The sequence below is a fragment of the Vulpes lagopus genome, chromosome X, assembly GCF_018345385.1.
Source record: "Vulpes lagopus strain Blue_001 chromosome X, ASM1834538v1, whole genome shotgun sequence".
NCBI lineage: Eukaryota > Metazoa > Chordata > Mammalia > Carnivora > Canidae > Vulpes > Vulpes lagopus.
Window position 1 is genome coordinate 55,910,847 of NC_054848.1, and position 16,776 is coordinate 55,927,622.

General features: G+C 39.8%; 1 protein-coding gene across 6 annotated transcripts in view; it reads left to right on the top strand.

Moving 5' to 3' along the window:
* The window catches only part of HDAC8 (histone deacetylase 8), a 234,292-nt gene that overhangs the window by 3,700 nt on the left and 213,816 nt on the right, over window positions 1–16,776 (top strand). For all 6 annotated transcript variants that reach the window (XM_041741098.1, XM_041741095.1, XM_041741094.1 and 3 more), the window contains exons 3-4: window positions 680–810; window positions 2,384–2,525. In XM_041741098.1, coding sequence (XP_041597032.1) covers window positions 680–810; window positions 2,384–2,525 — 273 coding nt within the window. The remainder of the gene's footprint in view (window positions 1–679; window positions 811–2,383; window positions 2,526–16,776) is intronic.

A 16,776-nucleotide genomic window follows, 5' to 3' on the forward strand; every position in this document is an offset into this window, starting at 1 on the left:
TCCAGTTCCATCCACGTTGAAGCAAATGGTGGGTATTTGTCATTTAAAAAGAGGTGCCCAGTTCTCTGACTCAAATTCAAAATTGATGAAAATACAGTTGCCTACTATAGTAAAAATATAGAGTTAAGTCTTGATTTTGGCTCAAGTCATGATCTCAGGGTTGTGAAATCAAGCCCCACATTGGGCTCCATGCTGGGCATAGAGCCTGTTTGAGATTCTCTCTCTCCCTCCCCCTCTCCCTCCCCTCTCTTCCCCTCCCCCTTTAAAAATAAGTAAAAAATAATAATAAAGTAAAAATATAGCTTAAAGGAGCTATATCAGGAGCTGACTCAAATGAAAATATCTCCACCTACCAGTTTGTCATGAAAGTTGTAACAGTGAAGTTTGTCCAATATCTGATTATGTAACTTAAATATACTTACTTACTTTTTTTTACCTACTTATAAACTCAAGGGGAAAATTCATCCTCTCACCCCTTATTCATGGAATTATTACATAGATGTGAGGAAGTGAAGTCTATATAGTATAGTAGAGGAACAGAACATGTTTATTATTTCAACCCACTAGAACTGGAAGCTGGAAGCTGTATTCTCTGCTCAGACTACTGGCTTCTGCTTCCAGTTTCTGGCATACTCTGGGTCTGACTCACTCACCTCTCTTTGTTCTCTGTTATTATTAGGATAGTTAAGCCCAAAGTAGCCTCCATGGAGGAGATGGCCACCTTCCACACTGATGCCTATCTTCAGCATCTCCAGAAGGTCAGCCAGGAAGGAGATGACGATCATCCAGACTCCGTAGAATATGGGCTAGGTAAAGTCATTACCGGGCAATGATGGGAAGTAGACACCCTCCATCTGTAGATTGTAACCACTTATTTTATAACTTGCATGATGGTCTTTAATCTTTGTTAATTTCAAACTAATGTGTTAACCATAATCTTAATCTCTTAGTTTAGGTTTAGATCCATATATCTCACTTAACCAAGCAAACCATATGAGTTGAGCACAACTGAATGATGGATCAGATGGAGGAAAACCACTTAGTTGCTGAGGCCCTAATAGTAGTGCCCAGATTGGGTCTGGCTGTACTATTTAACTGTCCCATGGCCTTATATTTTAACTTGAGTAAATATTTATGTTCTGGCTAAGTTTTCAACCTTACTTCATGTTGAACAGCTGTATTAAAAAAAAAAACTATAGGTGGCTGATAGGATAGTCTAGAGAAACAGCATGGTTTAGTAGACCTCTGGTCTGCGAGATGGAATCAAGGGACCTGGGTCCCAGGCCGGGCTCTGTGTGACCATGGAGAAGACATATCACCTCTCAGGACTCAGTTTCTCCATCTGCAGGATGTAACTAGCTAATCTTGAAGGTTTAGCCTTTCTAGTTCCAACACTTCAAAAAATTCTTTCCCCAACACTGGAGATGTTTCTCTACCATTTGGAAGCTGATGTTGGCACAGTCGCTTTTTGGGTAAGATATGTTGTTGTCACACCTCAAAGTATTCCTCCCAATAGGATTCTAGCTCCAGTTCCAATGTGCAGAGGTGGGGCTTTCCTCCCACACCACTTAGCAATGCTCAGGACACTAACTGGATGTCCTATAATTCAACTCAATTCTGACACTATCTACCTGTAGACAGCATCAGATCCCACAGGTTAAGGGCTTGGTCTCACAAGACTGCTCTGCACTTCACATGCCAATGGCAAGCCCAGGTTGTTACCTGTGCTTCTGACAGACTGGCTATAAATCAGAAGTTCCCACAACCCCCTCTTTGGGTTTAATTTGCTAGAGCAGGGCACAGAACTCAGGGAACCCATTTACTCACTAGATTACCAGTTAATTATAAAAGGATATAACTCAGAACTGCCAGATGGAAGAGATGCATAGGGCAAGGTATGACCAAAGGGTATGGAGCTTCCACACACATTACAGGCATGCCACTCTCCCCACATCTCCATCTTAGTGTTTACTAAACCAGAAGCTCTCCCAGCTGGCCTTTTGGGTTTTTATGGAAGCTTCATCACATAGGCATGACTGATTCCATCATTGGCCAGTTGTTGATTGAACTCAATCTCCAGCCCTTTCCCCTCACAGAAGGTTAGAGGGCAGGACTGGTCATTCCAATCTCCCAGTCACCTCATTTGCTCCACTGGCAACCAACCCTCATCCTTAGGTGGGAAGCACAGGTCACCTCATTAGCACAACAAAGACACCTTTATTGCTCTTCTCACTTAGGAAATTCCAACAGCTTTAGGAGCTCTGTGTCAGAAATGGGGATGAAGATCACACACAGGAGTATTTCTTATTATATAAATCACAGTATCACACCTCCCCTTCCTCCAATTCATCTTTTAACAAGCTCTTCTGATGTTTGCCCAAAGGTTATGACTGCCCAGCCACAGAAGGGATATTTGACTACGCAGCAGCTGTAGGAGGGGCTACAATCACAGCTGCCCAATGCCTGATTGATGGAATGTGCAAAGTAGCAATTAACTGGTCCGGAGGGTGGCATCATGCAAAGAAGTAAGAAAATGACCTTTCTGCTTTCTGCCTCTTTCCTTGAGTCAGTTTCTCAGTTATGTAAACTCTTACGCTTATTGTATTGGCATTCACTGAGAGATTTGTGTACAAATATAGCACTTTTCCAGGCTTCTGAAGGCAAGTGAAATAGAAGAAGGTGACACAGTATAATGGAAAGCACACAATTGAGAGTAAGGATACCTGGGCTCTATGCCTAGTTTTTCTGCACACTTGGCTCACTGACTTGGAAAGGTTAACCTCTCTAGGCCTCAGTTTCTTCATCAGGAAAATGGGCAGGGCAAAGAATATAACTAGACAATCTCCACATTCCTCTCCAGCTTTTTGGAAATTCCCCCATCTTCAAGGGACTTATGCTCTAGGAACATGAACAGAACTAGAATAGGGAGGAACATCAATCTTGGTACCAACTGAGTATATGTATGAGCTGAGGAGATTTTTAGCTATGCAGAAATTAATCATGGAAGTCTTGGAAGAGGTAAATTTTAGAGCTAATTCTTGAAAGAAGTGGCAAACAGATTTCCAAATAGGTGGAAAATAGATTTAAAACAAAAGGCTGAAGAATCAAGAAGGAAACTTTTGCTGCCATCTCTAAGGAAAGTAGCAACAAACTGAGAGAATTAAGTGTCACTCTGAGGAGAAAGGGCTTGTGAAACAAGTGTTCTCAGGTGCTACTTGGAGCTAGAGAGGAGTCCTTTTGGAGTTCCATGTTGACATCTCAAACAGCCTGACCCTGTGACAAGGACTGCTGGGACAGCATTTGTCATCTTGCTTGATATGCTTGCTTGCTATATGTGTAGTGCTTAGTACATACTGGAGGAGAAGAATTTTAAAAACTCTGAATTGCTCAATGTGCTGTTTGAGTGAAATGAAGCAGCGGTAGTAGTAACTGGTGATGCACCTTTCACACACAAGTTGTTTGTACTGTTGGCCATGACCTTGCTACTCCTTGGTGCTCTTGAGTCCAGAGAAAATGGCCTATTACTCTATTTTTCAGAGTAAAACCTTGAGCACAATTTCAGCATATGCAGGTTAAGATAATAACATGGAATTCTTTTCATCAAATCGACAAATGACCAAGGAAGTCCTTGAGAAAGTTTACTGCTAGAATCTACTACTGAGTTGTTGAAGCAAAGAGAACCAGTGTTTAATAATGAGTTTTACATGGCCTTAAAAACAAAGAGAAACAACTTACCTTTTGTTAGCTTTTGCTCTATTAAAAAAGTTCAACATAAAGACAGTGATCCCTAGGATGAAGCAAAACAAAACAAAAATGACCCTCTCTCCTTTAAACTACAGATGAAAGGGGGAAAAAAACCAAGCCTCTCTGAACCAAGGACCTCTATTCCCTCTTGTGCTTAGCGAGTTCAGAAGAAAAGTATTGTGGTTTCATGGAAAATGCCTGATCCTGTTAATCAGATCTACTTTCTGCATGTGCACTGGAGGATCTTATATATTTAAATTCACTGCTTAAGGTCTGCTAGGGCCTGGGTCAGTTTCCAGTGGAATACCCAACTACCTGCCACTTCTCCTTGTTTTGCTTTGAAATGAAGCATACTCTATCTAGAGCCAATCATGGCTGCTTCTGGGCTGCATGTAGGTAGGTATTATCTTAACTGTTTCAGATAGCTTTCAGCTGATCCTACCTGGAAACAGACACTGTGGTGGATGTAAATTACAGAGAATCTCTAGGGGTTGCCTCAATTCAGATCCAAAATCTATGGGGCTCTTGGTACATCTAGAACATCTCTGCAGATGGACTACAGGTATTTAGCTCACAAACTTACATCTAGCCAGCATTAGCTATTATAACCACAATATTTGTTAAACTGTTCCATCCCCAAATATGTATATAGATTCATACATGCCATTTAGTCTTCAATATGCACTGATTAAGCACTTACTATGCGTCAAGCATGTTTATAATCACTAATGAGTGGAGAGATAAAAAATTGAAGCATGATATATTTTTCCTTTACCAATTTTGAAAAAAAAAACTTCAAAATATCCTCATGCTGGCACGATTACAATGAAATTGGTACACTCTTTTTGAAAACTTTAGAATTAAGTTGAAAAAGTGGGGAAAACATTCATACCTTTTGACCCAGTAATATTATTCTTAGCAGTCTATTCTAAGGAAATAAACCAATCTTGCCTTCACAAAATTCATATCTTAGAGGTGAGACACCAAATAACTGTATTTGGAAACTAAAGAACAGTGGTTTTCAAAGAAAATTCTTCAAAAGAAGAATGATGAGGGACTAATGCTATTAGATATTAAACATACAAAACTAGAATAATGAAAACACTGGTACTACTGGTATAAGATGAGACAGATGATATTATAGTACACTCCCCCAAAGAGGCTGTTAGATATAAGAATTCAGTCTATTATAAAAGATGCTTTGCAAGTGGATGGGAGTGGAAAGGATTATTCAGTAAATGATGTTGTGACAGCTGGTAGCATTTATACCCTCATCTCCTGTAATAAACTAAAATAAGTGGCAGCTAGACTGGAGAGTTCAATATAAAAAAGCAAATTTTAAAAAACTACAATGAATGGATATTTGTCAAGCTTCTAAAGGAGAATAGTTTTTCTAAGCTTAGGAACTAATGGAAAAACTCCCAAAGGAAAAGCTCAACAAATTTAGCTGTATAAAATTTTAAAACCAAAATCGCTTTTAAAAGTTTTGTGGCCATTTAAAAAACAAAATCTAAATACAGACTAAAAAGACATATTAGACATAAATATGACCGTGTGATAGGTTTGTATTTTCTAAGGCACTCATACGGTACGATGTATAAGAAGTGGGCAAAGAATGTGAAGGGACAGTTTACAAAGGTATTCAAGTACCACTGGAAAATATGGGGTAATGTTCATTGCTACTGATAGAAGAAATGCAAATTTAAACAACTAGGTAGCCACTTTTTAAGCCAGAATTGGAAAAGATGGTACTCAGTTGGCTAGTAATAGTGTGGTTTGTTTCGACTCCTTAAGAAAATGACTTGGTAGCTAACATGTATTAATGCCCTTTATCTACTTAGGGATAAGATTAATGTCCTTAAATCCTACTACTGAGAATGTTTCCTGAGAAAATAATGCAAAATATAGGAAAAAACAATTTGCATGTGTTTATCAGTGTTCTTAATGAAACAAAAAATTAGAAATAACATGAATATGTAGTAATAAGGAAACAATCTGTTCCATAGAATATTCTGCTATTAAATGATGATTATGAACACTATGGGGCATTTCAGAAAATTACTTGTAATAATTTTAAAATTGTATGCACATTGCAATTACAACTTTGTAGAGCATACACATATAAAAAAAAGCAGTGGGAATGAATATAGTGGCTATGTTAGGGTGGCAGAATTATCAATTATTTTTTAAGTGTTTTTTTTCTAGTTTGCAGAATTTCCGTAATGAGATGTTATTACTTTTGCAGCTAAAATATTACCAAAATAAGAAGAGGCAAAAAAAATAGTTACAGCAAATACTACAAAGGGTTAAAAATCTTTATTCTAGGTGCACCTGGGTGGCTCAGGCAGTTAAGCTTTCAACTCTTAATTTTGGTTCAGGTCATGATCTTAGGGTTGTGGGATCAAGCCCCGCATCAGGCTCTGTGCTGAGTGTGGAACCTGCTTGGGATTCTCTCCCTCTTCCTCTTCCTCTGCGCACGCTCTCTCTCTCTCTCTGTCTTTTTTTCTCTCTTTCTCTCCCCCCCCCCAAAAAAATAAAATCTGTATTTTGAATGGATAAAGAAGATGTAGTATATGTATACAATGGAATATTACTCAGACATTAGAAACGACAAATACCCACTATTTGCTTTAACGTGGATGGAGCTGGAGGGTATTATGCTGAGTGAAATAAGTCACTCGGAGAAGGACAAACATTATATGGTCTCATTCATTTGGGGAATATAATTGATTTTTTTAAAACATTGAAATTTAGAGAAATGGGCAAAAAACATGAATAATTCATAAAAGAGGAAATAATTAGTAAATAAACATGAATAAATATTTAGCATCACTAAAATTATGGGAAGGGAAATTGAAACATAAAATATACAAATATGTATTTTTCTCCTCCTACATTTGAGCTAAAAGAAGAAAGATTTTTAGCTCATTTATCTATTACTCTTGGTAATCTAGTCTAAGGAAATAAACCAATCCAAAATATTAGAAAGCTGTATGTATAAAGATGGTAATTTCTTTCTTAATTATAGTAGCCAAAAAAGAAAAAGGAAGAGAGACCTAAATATTAAACTACAGCAGAATGGTTAGATAGTATACTGTCACAGATCCACTTGATGGGCTATTATGTAACCATTAACAAGTGGTGGTTAGGATGACTGTGTAACAAAAGTGCACATTGTATAATATTGGCTTTGTTTTTAAAGGGCAATTAGCTACAACATTGCACATTCACTCTGATTAGTCATGTAAAAAATAGACACTTATGAAAAGAATCTTAGACGGAAATACAACAAAGTGATACCAGTGACTTTGTGAAGATGATGATACTGTGAGAGATACATGTGTATACACAGACACACACACACATACATACATGTATCTTCTTTGTTTCCTATATTTTCTCTAATGTGTATTAGCTTTATCAGAACTTTTTTTTTTTTTTATCAGAACTTTTTATAGTAAAAAGTGCTTGGAACAAGGTGGGAAGCACTTAAAATACATAGTACGGTCAGTGTATGCTACAGTTGCCTTCCCATTGGTGGGAATGGACAATTCTAAGCAGAAGGAATAATAAAGCATGGCAGTGGAAAGTGTGGGACATTTGGAGAATTACAAGTAGTTAAATGTGGCCAGAATATGAGAGCAAATAGAGCAAGACCAGATCATAAAGGTTTTGTAAGCCATGCTGAGGAGTTGGACTTTTTTCTGGGACCAGTGGGGATTTACTGAAGAATTTTAGAGAAGGTGGCAATGTGCTGATTGGATCAGAGGGAACTGAGACTAGATAGGGAGGAGAAGGCCATTATTGCAGTTATTCATTTAACAAACTTTTATTAAGCCCCTGCTGTATGTCAGGTGATAATGAAACAGAGTTATAAAGGAAGTTCTTATTACTTGAGGGCAGTTGGTACCAGGCAGAAGACCACCAAGTGAATCCATTTAAAAAGGGGACTAAAATTTTAGAGTAAAGAACAGAGGAGGCGGGGCTTGATTAGCTTACTAACTTGAATAACTAAAAACTATTAAAATATGTTTATTTTGTCTCTTTTAATAAAATTGAATGCTATGTAATTCTTCAAACAAAGAATGTATCAAGGATTGATTGTTTTAGTTTGGGCCTAATTTTTCCAACAAAATTGCACAATATTTCAAGATGGTACATTTTACCTGCTGTGAGATTTTTGCAGCATGATCATTAAGAGGGTTGATTTTACCAAGATCTTCAAGGGCTTTTTCAGTTTTTCTGAGGGCTTCTCCTTAATCATTTGGTATTCAAATCACTCTCTTTCGAACCACTTTTAAAATCATTATCCTTATCCTTATTTATTTTTCTCCTCTTCAGTTATAAACTGGTCTACAGATTCTTGTCAGTTTTGTGTGTTGACTTCATGATATCTTACATCATTTTATAAGATTGTGATTGATTTATAGTGAATTGCCTATTGATATATCTGACAATTCATAAAAGCAAAGTGATTGAACAGATGGCTAGGGGTAAATGCTAGGGTTTAAAGGAATAGGTTGTTTGAATGGGGACTGATAGGAGTGGTCAGATCCATTAGCAAGTGCTTTCATGCTCTTGACAGCTTTTGTATCCCCAGAAAACCTTGAAATCTTGATACTTCTGGGACTAAGATAATAAATTCTCAGTAATAAGAACTTCCTGTATCAGCAAAGGTCTACTGCAGTGTTTTTCAAACTGAGAGTTGCAGCTCATTAATAGAACTTCATATCAGTTCAGTGGGCTGCAACCAGCATCTTTTGATATCACGATAGATTATCATGACACTCATTCTAGTGTATGTGTATTTGTGTGTACTTAGCCACAGTGTAAAATGTCAAGTCATTGTTGGTTGAGTGGAATGACTCTGAACTTTGGAGTAAAACTGTGGTGCAAATCCAAGCTGCAACATGTACTGGCCATCTAGGTAACTTGGGGGTTATTTCAGAAACAGGAAGTGCAACAACAGAGAGGCATGAAAGCTGAAGGAACTTCCAAGTCTGTAATTAAAGCTGGAACTCCTGCAGGTAAGTGATTGGAAGGAAGGTGGGAGAGGTATAGAGGGTCCTTGTATGCCAAGCTAGAGAGTTTGAACTTGATCCTTCAGATCAGTGATTCTTGACCTGTCTTGGTCATGGGCCCTTTGAAAATCTGATGAAAGCTATGTATACTGTCCCTAGAAAAGTGTGTATACACAATGTTTTTCCTTGTAACTTCAGAAAGTACAAGGGTTTCTTAAAGCCCATGGATGGATGGATGAATGGATGGATGGATGGATGGATGGATGGATCCCTGATTAAGAACCCTGGCTTTGGACAGTGAGAAATCACTAAAGGAAGTTTTAGCCAGGAGGAGGTAACATGATCAGATTTGCTTTTTAGGGATATGATTCTAGCAAGTCAGCAGATAAATGAGTGGGGGAGGGGAGGATGTTGACAGAGAAATTGATTAGGACTTTATTGTAATAATCTACCAAAAAGGTGATAAAAGCAGAGGTGATGAACAGAGAAGAGAGAATAAATTAAGAAGCCATTTAGTAGTTAGAATATATAGGAATGGTAACCAACGATAGGGAAGGAGTGATCTAGATTTCTTATGTAGATGACTGAATTTTGTTACTATTAACCAAGAAGAGTAAGGGATGAGAACTGATGTGCTTATGGAACATCTAATTAAAGATGTCTGCTAGCAAGCTGGTAACAGGGTCTGGCCCAGGGCTTTTGAGCCTTTATTTTTTTTAAAATTTTATTTATTTATGATAGTCACAGAGAGAGAGAGAGAGAGAGAGAGAGAGAGAGAGGCAGACACAGGCAGAGGGAGAAGCAGGCTCCATGCACCGGGAGCCAGATGTGGGATTCGATCCCGGGTTTCCAGGATCGCGCCCTGGGCCAAAGGCAGGCACCAAACCGCTGCGCCACCCAGGGATCCCTTGAGCCTTTAATATGCATATGAAATACCTGGGGATTTTGATAAAATGCAGATCTGGTTCAGGAGGTCTGGAATGAAACCTAAGAACTTGCATTTCTAACAAGTTCCCAGATGATACTAAATGCTGCCAATCTATGAACCAAGCTTGGACTAGCAAGAAGCTGGAGCTCAGAACTGTCTTCACTGAAGATACAGATTTGGGAGTCAACAGTATGATAGATGGTAATTAAAACTAATAGGCAAAATCACCTGAAAAGCATCTATAGAAAACAAAACAAATACTGAGACTTGTGGAATGCCAATGTTTACAGGACAGGTAGAAGAAGAAAGGCCTACAAAGGAATCTTGAGAAGAAATGATCAAGAAGATAGGAAGAGAATCAGAAAAGACTTACTATAGAAACCAAAGGCAAACCTTAAGAAGACCAGTTTGGATAGCAACGTCTGCTGCCAGAGCAAAAACAGATTTTTGGAGGGGATGGAGAAAGACAAAAAACTTAGATGCTACATGGCTTATGGTCCTTCAAAGTGTCATGGTACATATGCTGATGTTCGGAATATCTGTGATATTAAAACTTTGTGAAGTAGTCAATTAGGAAAAGGTATCTAAAAAGGCTCCTTGGATTAGGAAATGATAATGAGCCAATGGTTGAGAAGCAGTGCTGTAGAGGAGTAAAGTAAGATTTGTCCATAAGGAAGTTATGGTGAAGAAGACTTCAAAGGATGCAAAGAAGTGTGCCACGGAGACAAGAAGGTGAATGGCATTTCAGAAGGCCACAACTCCTTTGCAGAAACAGACCAGTGTAAAATAGCTTGGTGGATTTGAGGAACAACACGCAGCCCACTATTGCTGGAAGGTTAAAGTACAAAGTGGATAATGGCAGAAGATGAGGTAGAAAAGTAGGAAATGGGTTATAAAAAGCTTCATGTATATCTGAATCACTGATTTGAAAAAATGCAGATATCTAGTTCTCTCTCAGAGATCTTGATCAGTAGGTTTGGAGTAGTATGTCAGAACCTGCACTAGGAGTGATTCTGCTGTGTACACTTTGAGACCCTCAGCAGTAAGAAATGGGGGGCCGCTACAAAATTATGTGAGGAAGTAACATGGTTAGATATGTGTTTCAGAAAGCTAATTCTGACTAGTCCTAGAGGATGGATTGAAGGAGGTATAGACTGAAGGTAGGGAGACTGAATAGAGTACCAGCAGTCCCAATAACAAGTGATGAAGATCTGAACTAAGGCAGAGTAGTGAGGTTGGGGGATGGAGAATGGTGAAGGCTGACTTGAGATAGCTTTAAGAGATAAAATCAAGTATCAATTATTAGTAGATATGAGTGAAAGGAAAGATGAGGAAGTTCACTCAAGTTTCTGGCTTGCTTTGAACAGAGTCCCAAAGAAGATAGGACTTGATAACAATAGCCAACATGTGTTGAGCTATGTGCTAGATGCTACCTTACATGCATTGTTCTCATATTTCTCGTATATTCTTGAATTAAGAAGTGGATATTGTTATTTACTCTCTTTTACACATCAGAGTACAGAAAGGTTAAACAACTGTGCTCAAGCTTAGTAAGTGATCACATTGCAATTCAAACTCAGGCAATCTGACTCATCAACCATGTGCTTAACCCCTATATACCTCAATAAATCAAGAGTAAGAGTTGGTGTGCAGCAGAAGTAATACCCAGGGAAACCAGATATTCATACTTGAAGATGGAGGTGGAAGCCAGAAATAGAAACAGATGTGTTTGTTGCCAGTATATAAAGTGGTGGTGCAAACCATGAAAATGGACAGGATTGCTTAGGGAAAAGGCAGAGAATTAGAAGAAAAAGAAAGTAGAGCCTAGACCCACAGGAAACACCAACTTGTACGGGCCAGTACAAGAAAAGGCCCCTAGTGAATTCAGCTGAAAAGCAACCATCAGGAATAGCCAGATGGTTATAATCAAATATATAAAGGGACCATGGAATCCCCAGAGAGCAGAAGAGTTTAAGGAAGAAAAGAGCTCTTAGTAGTGTCACGTGCTATGGAGGGGTCAATCCAGAGAGGTACTAAAGTGTCCGTCATATTTAGCAATTAATGTAGTTATTAGCGATTTTGGTAAGATAACTTCCTGGAAAGTGATGGGAATGCAAACTGTTGAGGGGTGAGTAAGAGCCAAGGAAATGGGCAGGAAAGGAACATAAACTGTCCAAATTTAAATGAGAAAGAAAGGAAAGAGAAGGGCAATGGCCAAGGGAAAGTAGGGCTTGAGGGGTGGCTTGTTGGATTTGTTTTAAAAGATTTGAGACCATAAATGGGCTGGAAGGGAAATATTGGAAATATGAGAAAGGTTAAGAAATGGAGCAAAGTCTCAAAGGAGGTAAGAGAAGATAGAGTGACTGGCTTTGGGAGGAGGAGAACCATGGCTTCTAAAGCCAGAGCAAAAGAAGTGAAGGAGGGTGTAACAAACAAGTGTGTGGGTTGCCTACTAGTGAACTGAGGGAGCACCTGCCCAATGACCTCTACTTTCTCTGTAAAACAACTCTTGCCCTCTTCTATCATTTGCTCACAGGCTGGCTCAAATCCTTTGATTCTGCTTTTTATAGTCAGTCTCCTAGGAAGTTATCTTGTCCCACCCAGATTCCCTTAAATGAAACACCCTATCCATGTAAACACGTGCTAGGAGATATTACAACTCAACACAGAACAGTGACTCCTAACCTCCAGAGTTTGTCGAGAGATTTCTTATTTGTCTACTTTGGCTATTCCTCATTCTTGTGTCTTCTGGGCGTCTCCTTCCCTATTTGGCTCTGCATCTCAGCTCCCAATAATTTTCCTTTATCTCATTCTGATAATTCATCTAAGACCTACATCTCTAGCTCAACCAGTTCTTCCTCCCACAATCTGCCCTCTTGTCCCATGACATTTCTGCCTACCACCTGGCAACACAGGATCTATGCCACCTGGGCTCCCTCTGTCCTGCTTCCCTGCTAGAAGCGGGGAAAGATATGTCCTAGAATGTTGTTGGTTTCTGGTACTTCCACCCTGGGGGGCAGTAAATGGTAGAACCATAAAACTGCCTTGTGTCTCGGCAAGGTCTACAAGAAGAATGTAGAACTAGACCCCCAACTATTAGTTATTACCCACTTGAAAGTTAGGATCAAAGCTACTAAAGCTATTATCAAGAGCTCTAGTTCCTTATGAGTAGATATAAAGTGAGTGACAGTGAATTGCATTATAGTTCCAGTTCCCCAAAGGGCTGTATGAACAGTATAATTTGTTAACCGAGCAGCCAGTCCTGCTCCTGTATCTGCACTACCCACCCTCCAGCCCTTACAAACAGATAACTACGTGAAAATGGAGGCCTGGATTCTCTTTATACTCATTCAGTACTGGAACCTACAAAACAGACACATCACCAGACAAAACAGACAAGCCTTTACCATAGTAGCCCAGATCATTCTTTCAATACATGTTCAACCCGTAAGGCATTTCTACAGAAATGCCTTCTGTCAGAAAACTGCAAAACTTTGCAGCCAGGCAGCAAAGTAAGAACCAGCTAAGACATGCTTTGTCCCTATGGCATCTCTATCCCTAACCTCTGTAAGATGAGATGTGTTCCTATACTTCTATGGAGCTGGAAAAGACATTATATCAAAATGGTTCAGTGTTGCCCAGGGAATCACAGCTTCATCAATTGTTAGCTATAAAACCTCTGCGCCTTGGTATCCTTATTTGTAAATTGGAGATAATAATGGTATCTACCTTATAGGGTTATTGGGGTTAAATCTAATAATTGCATTACAGGGCTTAGCAAATACCCTGGCATAGTGTTTGATAAAAGTCACCTATACGTAGACTGGGGATACTCAAGGGATCCTAGGAAACTTCTCAGAAAATTCCCTGGTCCAGCAGTTCCCACTACCTGTCCAGCTGAAGTCAACCCTGGTAGTGTTTATTACCCACCACACTTAAATAAGCTGCTCCTAGCCGAGAGTGGACTATTCACTATTGCCTTTAGGACTCACGACCTTTGCTTTGTCAGTTTTTTTTTTTTTTTTTTACTGCCAGCATTCCCTATACTTCTACCCTCCCAAATATCACATGGATTTCCCTGTTCAACTAACCCTTTACACTGCTAGCTCCAACCCATACGCATAAGGCAAATGAAGATACTCTCTACTAAAGAGACAGAGACTACCCCTAATTGGCAAATTGTGCAGTAGTGCTAATACCCCAGGACTTTCCTTACCCCAAAGGAGCAAGTGCTCGCAGTCTAAAATCAAGGCCTTTTCTAAAATAAAAACTTTGGACAGCAACTTGCAGCAGGTTTCATCAGATCCTCCATTTCTTCTGCATTGGTGTTGAGACTCTTTCTGAAAATAAAAAGCAGGGAATAATTCTTGTCAAGATTATTCACTATTCAGAGTCCTTTCTGCTAACCTAGGACTTCTTAATTTAATTCCATTAGATTCTGGCATCCATAGAGCTATCTGTACCTTAGGGACACCAACAGCCTCATCTAGATCAAGAAAGGTAACGTGTGGAAAATTCTTGTGCAGTGCTCCTGCCATCTTTCAGTTAATGAGATCACACACCACCTCATAGTATAGTTATTTACCTGGGCAATAGTTTGATAAATTTATTTAATGTGACATCACAGAATCTCTGAGCTACATGGTAATAGAATGATTACAATAGCACTGTCTCCAGGCCAAACCCCAAAATGTGAAAGTGGTGTTCCTGGACAGAATTTTCATGCTGGATCAGATATAAGCCTTTCTGAAATGAAGTCCCCTAGGATGATTGAAAACATCAGCAATCCCTTGATACCACCAGCAGTTCATCTACTATCTCTGCATCTTTACCATTCCAGTATCCTTTCTCCTTAAGAGAAAGGAATTTGCCCCCCAGACAAAAAAATAAACTTCCAGTGGCTGAAGGTCTTCTACCTCAGCCTTGGCCTGTACCATTGACTAATGCCTTCAGCATCCAGGTACGAGGGTATAGATAGGAGGGTGATGGGTTGGAGTTGTCCTTTTGCAGGAAGACCTGTGTACTCTGATCTCTGCCCCTGCAATCACATCTCTAGGAAGTTGGCTCTAACCAAGGTCAATTACCCCAATTGGGAATGAGCACTCTTAGTGATCAAGGCCACTTTCAAGATAAGGAGACGCTTACTTTAAGAAAGACAGGCAATTTGTGATCATGAGCTCAAACCATTATATCCCAGAGTTGCCCGCCAGGGCAGACTTGTAAACTTAACCCATACCAGGTGAAGTAGACCCCTCCCAGAGTATCCAACCCTTTTTGGAATTTAGAATATCAACAGGGTTCCAGCCTGACAATGTCACAGCTATCCACCCCAGCCACAGCATAGTGAGCATACAGATGCTTGTATAGAACATAAAGATCCAGGCCCATTCTGGGGCAGTCCAGAGGTTTATATTGTTCCAAGGTGCCTTATTCTATTAGAATTAGGGTTTGCCTGTGCTCATAGGTACCACTCCAAAAGGCCAACATGGCCCATTCAAACTTTGCATATTATTATCTCATAGATTTTGTTTCATATGGTGATCAGCAGACCACCTGCATCTTAATCCTAAAAGGAAGATTCCTGAATCAGACCTTCCAAGGGTGGAGCCCAAGAATATTAATTTTTCACCAATGTCTCCCAAAGTGATTCTGATGCACAGCACAGTTTGAGAACTTATGGTCTAAAGGTTTTTCTAGTTGCCCCATTATGACCTAACTACTAGTATACCTCTGTAATTCCTACAATTGAGGCAAAAATAGACCAAGGTAACCAAAACCAAAACCAGACCAAGTTCTTGGGACATTGTCCCAGTGAACTTCAGTGCAGACCTTTCATCCTTCCATGTCTGTAACACCTTCTTACTAGCAGCAGGTCCCTCTTTCCCTGTTACCTCAATTTGCACCAGCCATTGCTGCCCATGCATCTAAAATATCTTTCACTTTCATAGGTTCTATGGCTATCTGCTCCCCAACCACAGCCTCCAGTTCATACACTAGTTTTGGAGAATGCCATGCAAAATCCTCCTCCTCCACATTTGCCTCTCCACCATACCACTACCAACAGACAACCTCCCAGGCCATATGGATTAACCATGTCTGGAATGCCCGGGTGGCTCAGCAGTTAAGCGTTTGCCTTTAGCTCAGGGTGTGATCCTGAAGTCCCGGGATCAAGTCCCACATTGGGTCCTTGCGTGGAGCCTGCTTCTCCCTCTGCCTGTGACTCTGCCTGCCTCTCTCTCTCTCTCTCTCTCTCTCTCTCTCTCTCTCTCTCTCTCATGAATAAATTAAAAAATCTTAAAAAAAAATAACCGTGTTTGGCAGGGGTGGGGTCAGCACTACAGCTATACATCCAACACATAATACAATTGGCCCTCCAGTCCAACCTCCTCAGAATTCACTTCTAACTCATGACACCCCTCTTTTCAGACCTCTTCTCTTCATGGCATTATCTGTTTCCAGTCTACTATTGCCCTAGAACCATTGACATCTCTGAACCTGGTCAATACCCAATATAGCCACCCAAGTATACCCTACCCTACCCAAGGACACATTCAATTAGCCTTCACCATATAGCAGGGCATAGAAGTTAAGAGCAGGGACTCTTTTTCTTTTTTTAATTATATTTTTAAAAGGTTTTATTTATTTATTCATGAGAGACAGACAGAGAGAGAGAGAGAGAGAGAGGCAGAGACACAGGCAAAGGGAGAAGCAGGCTCCACGCAGGGAGCCCAACGTGGGACTTGATCCTAGGTTTTCAGGATCAGGCCCTGGGCTGAAGGCGGCGCTAAACCACTGAGCCACCTGGGCTGCAAAAGCAGGGACTCTGAAGTCACACTGCCTAGATTTGAATCCCAGTACTACCACTTCCTATATGACCTTGAACAACTTGTTTAAGGTCTCTGTTCCTTGATTTCCTCACCTATGAAAAGGAGATAATAATAGTACCTATCTCACAAAGCAGTTGTATTACATGAAGTAATGTGTATAAAGCACACAGAATAATGCCTGGCACATAGAAAAATGTTTGCTGTTGAGTGATATATGAATTACACTAATTGGATCATTATATGAATATACTGGATC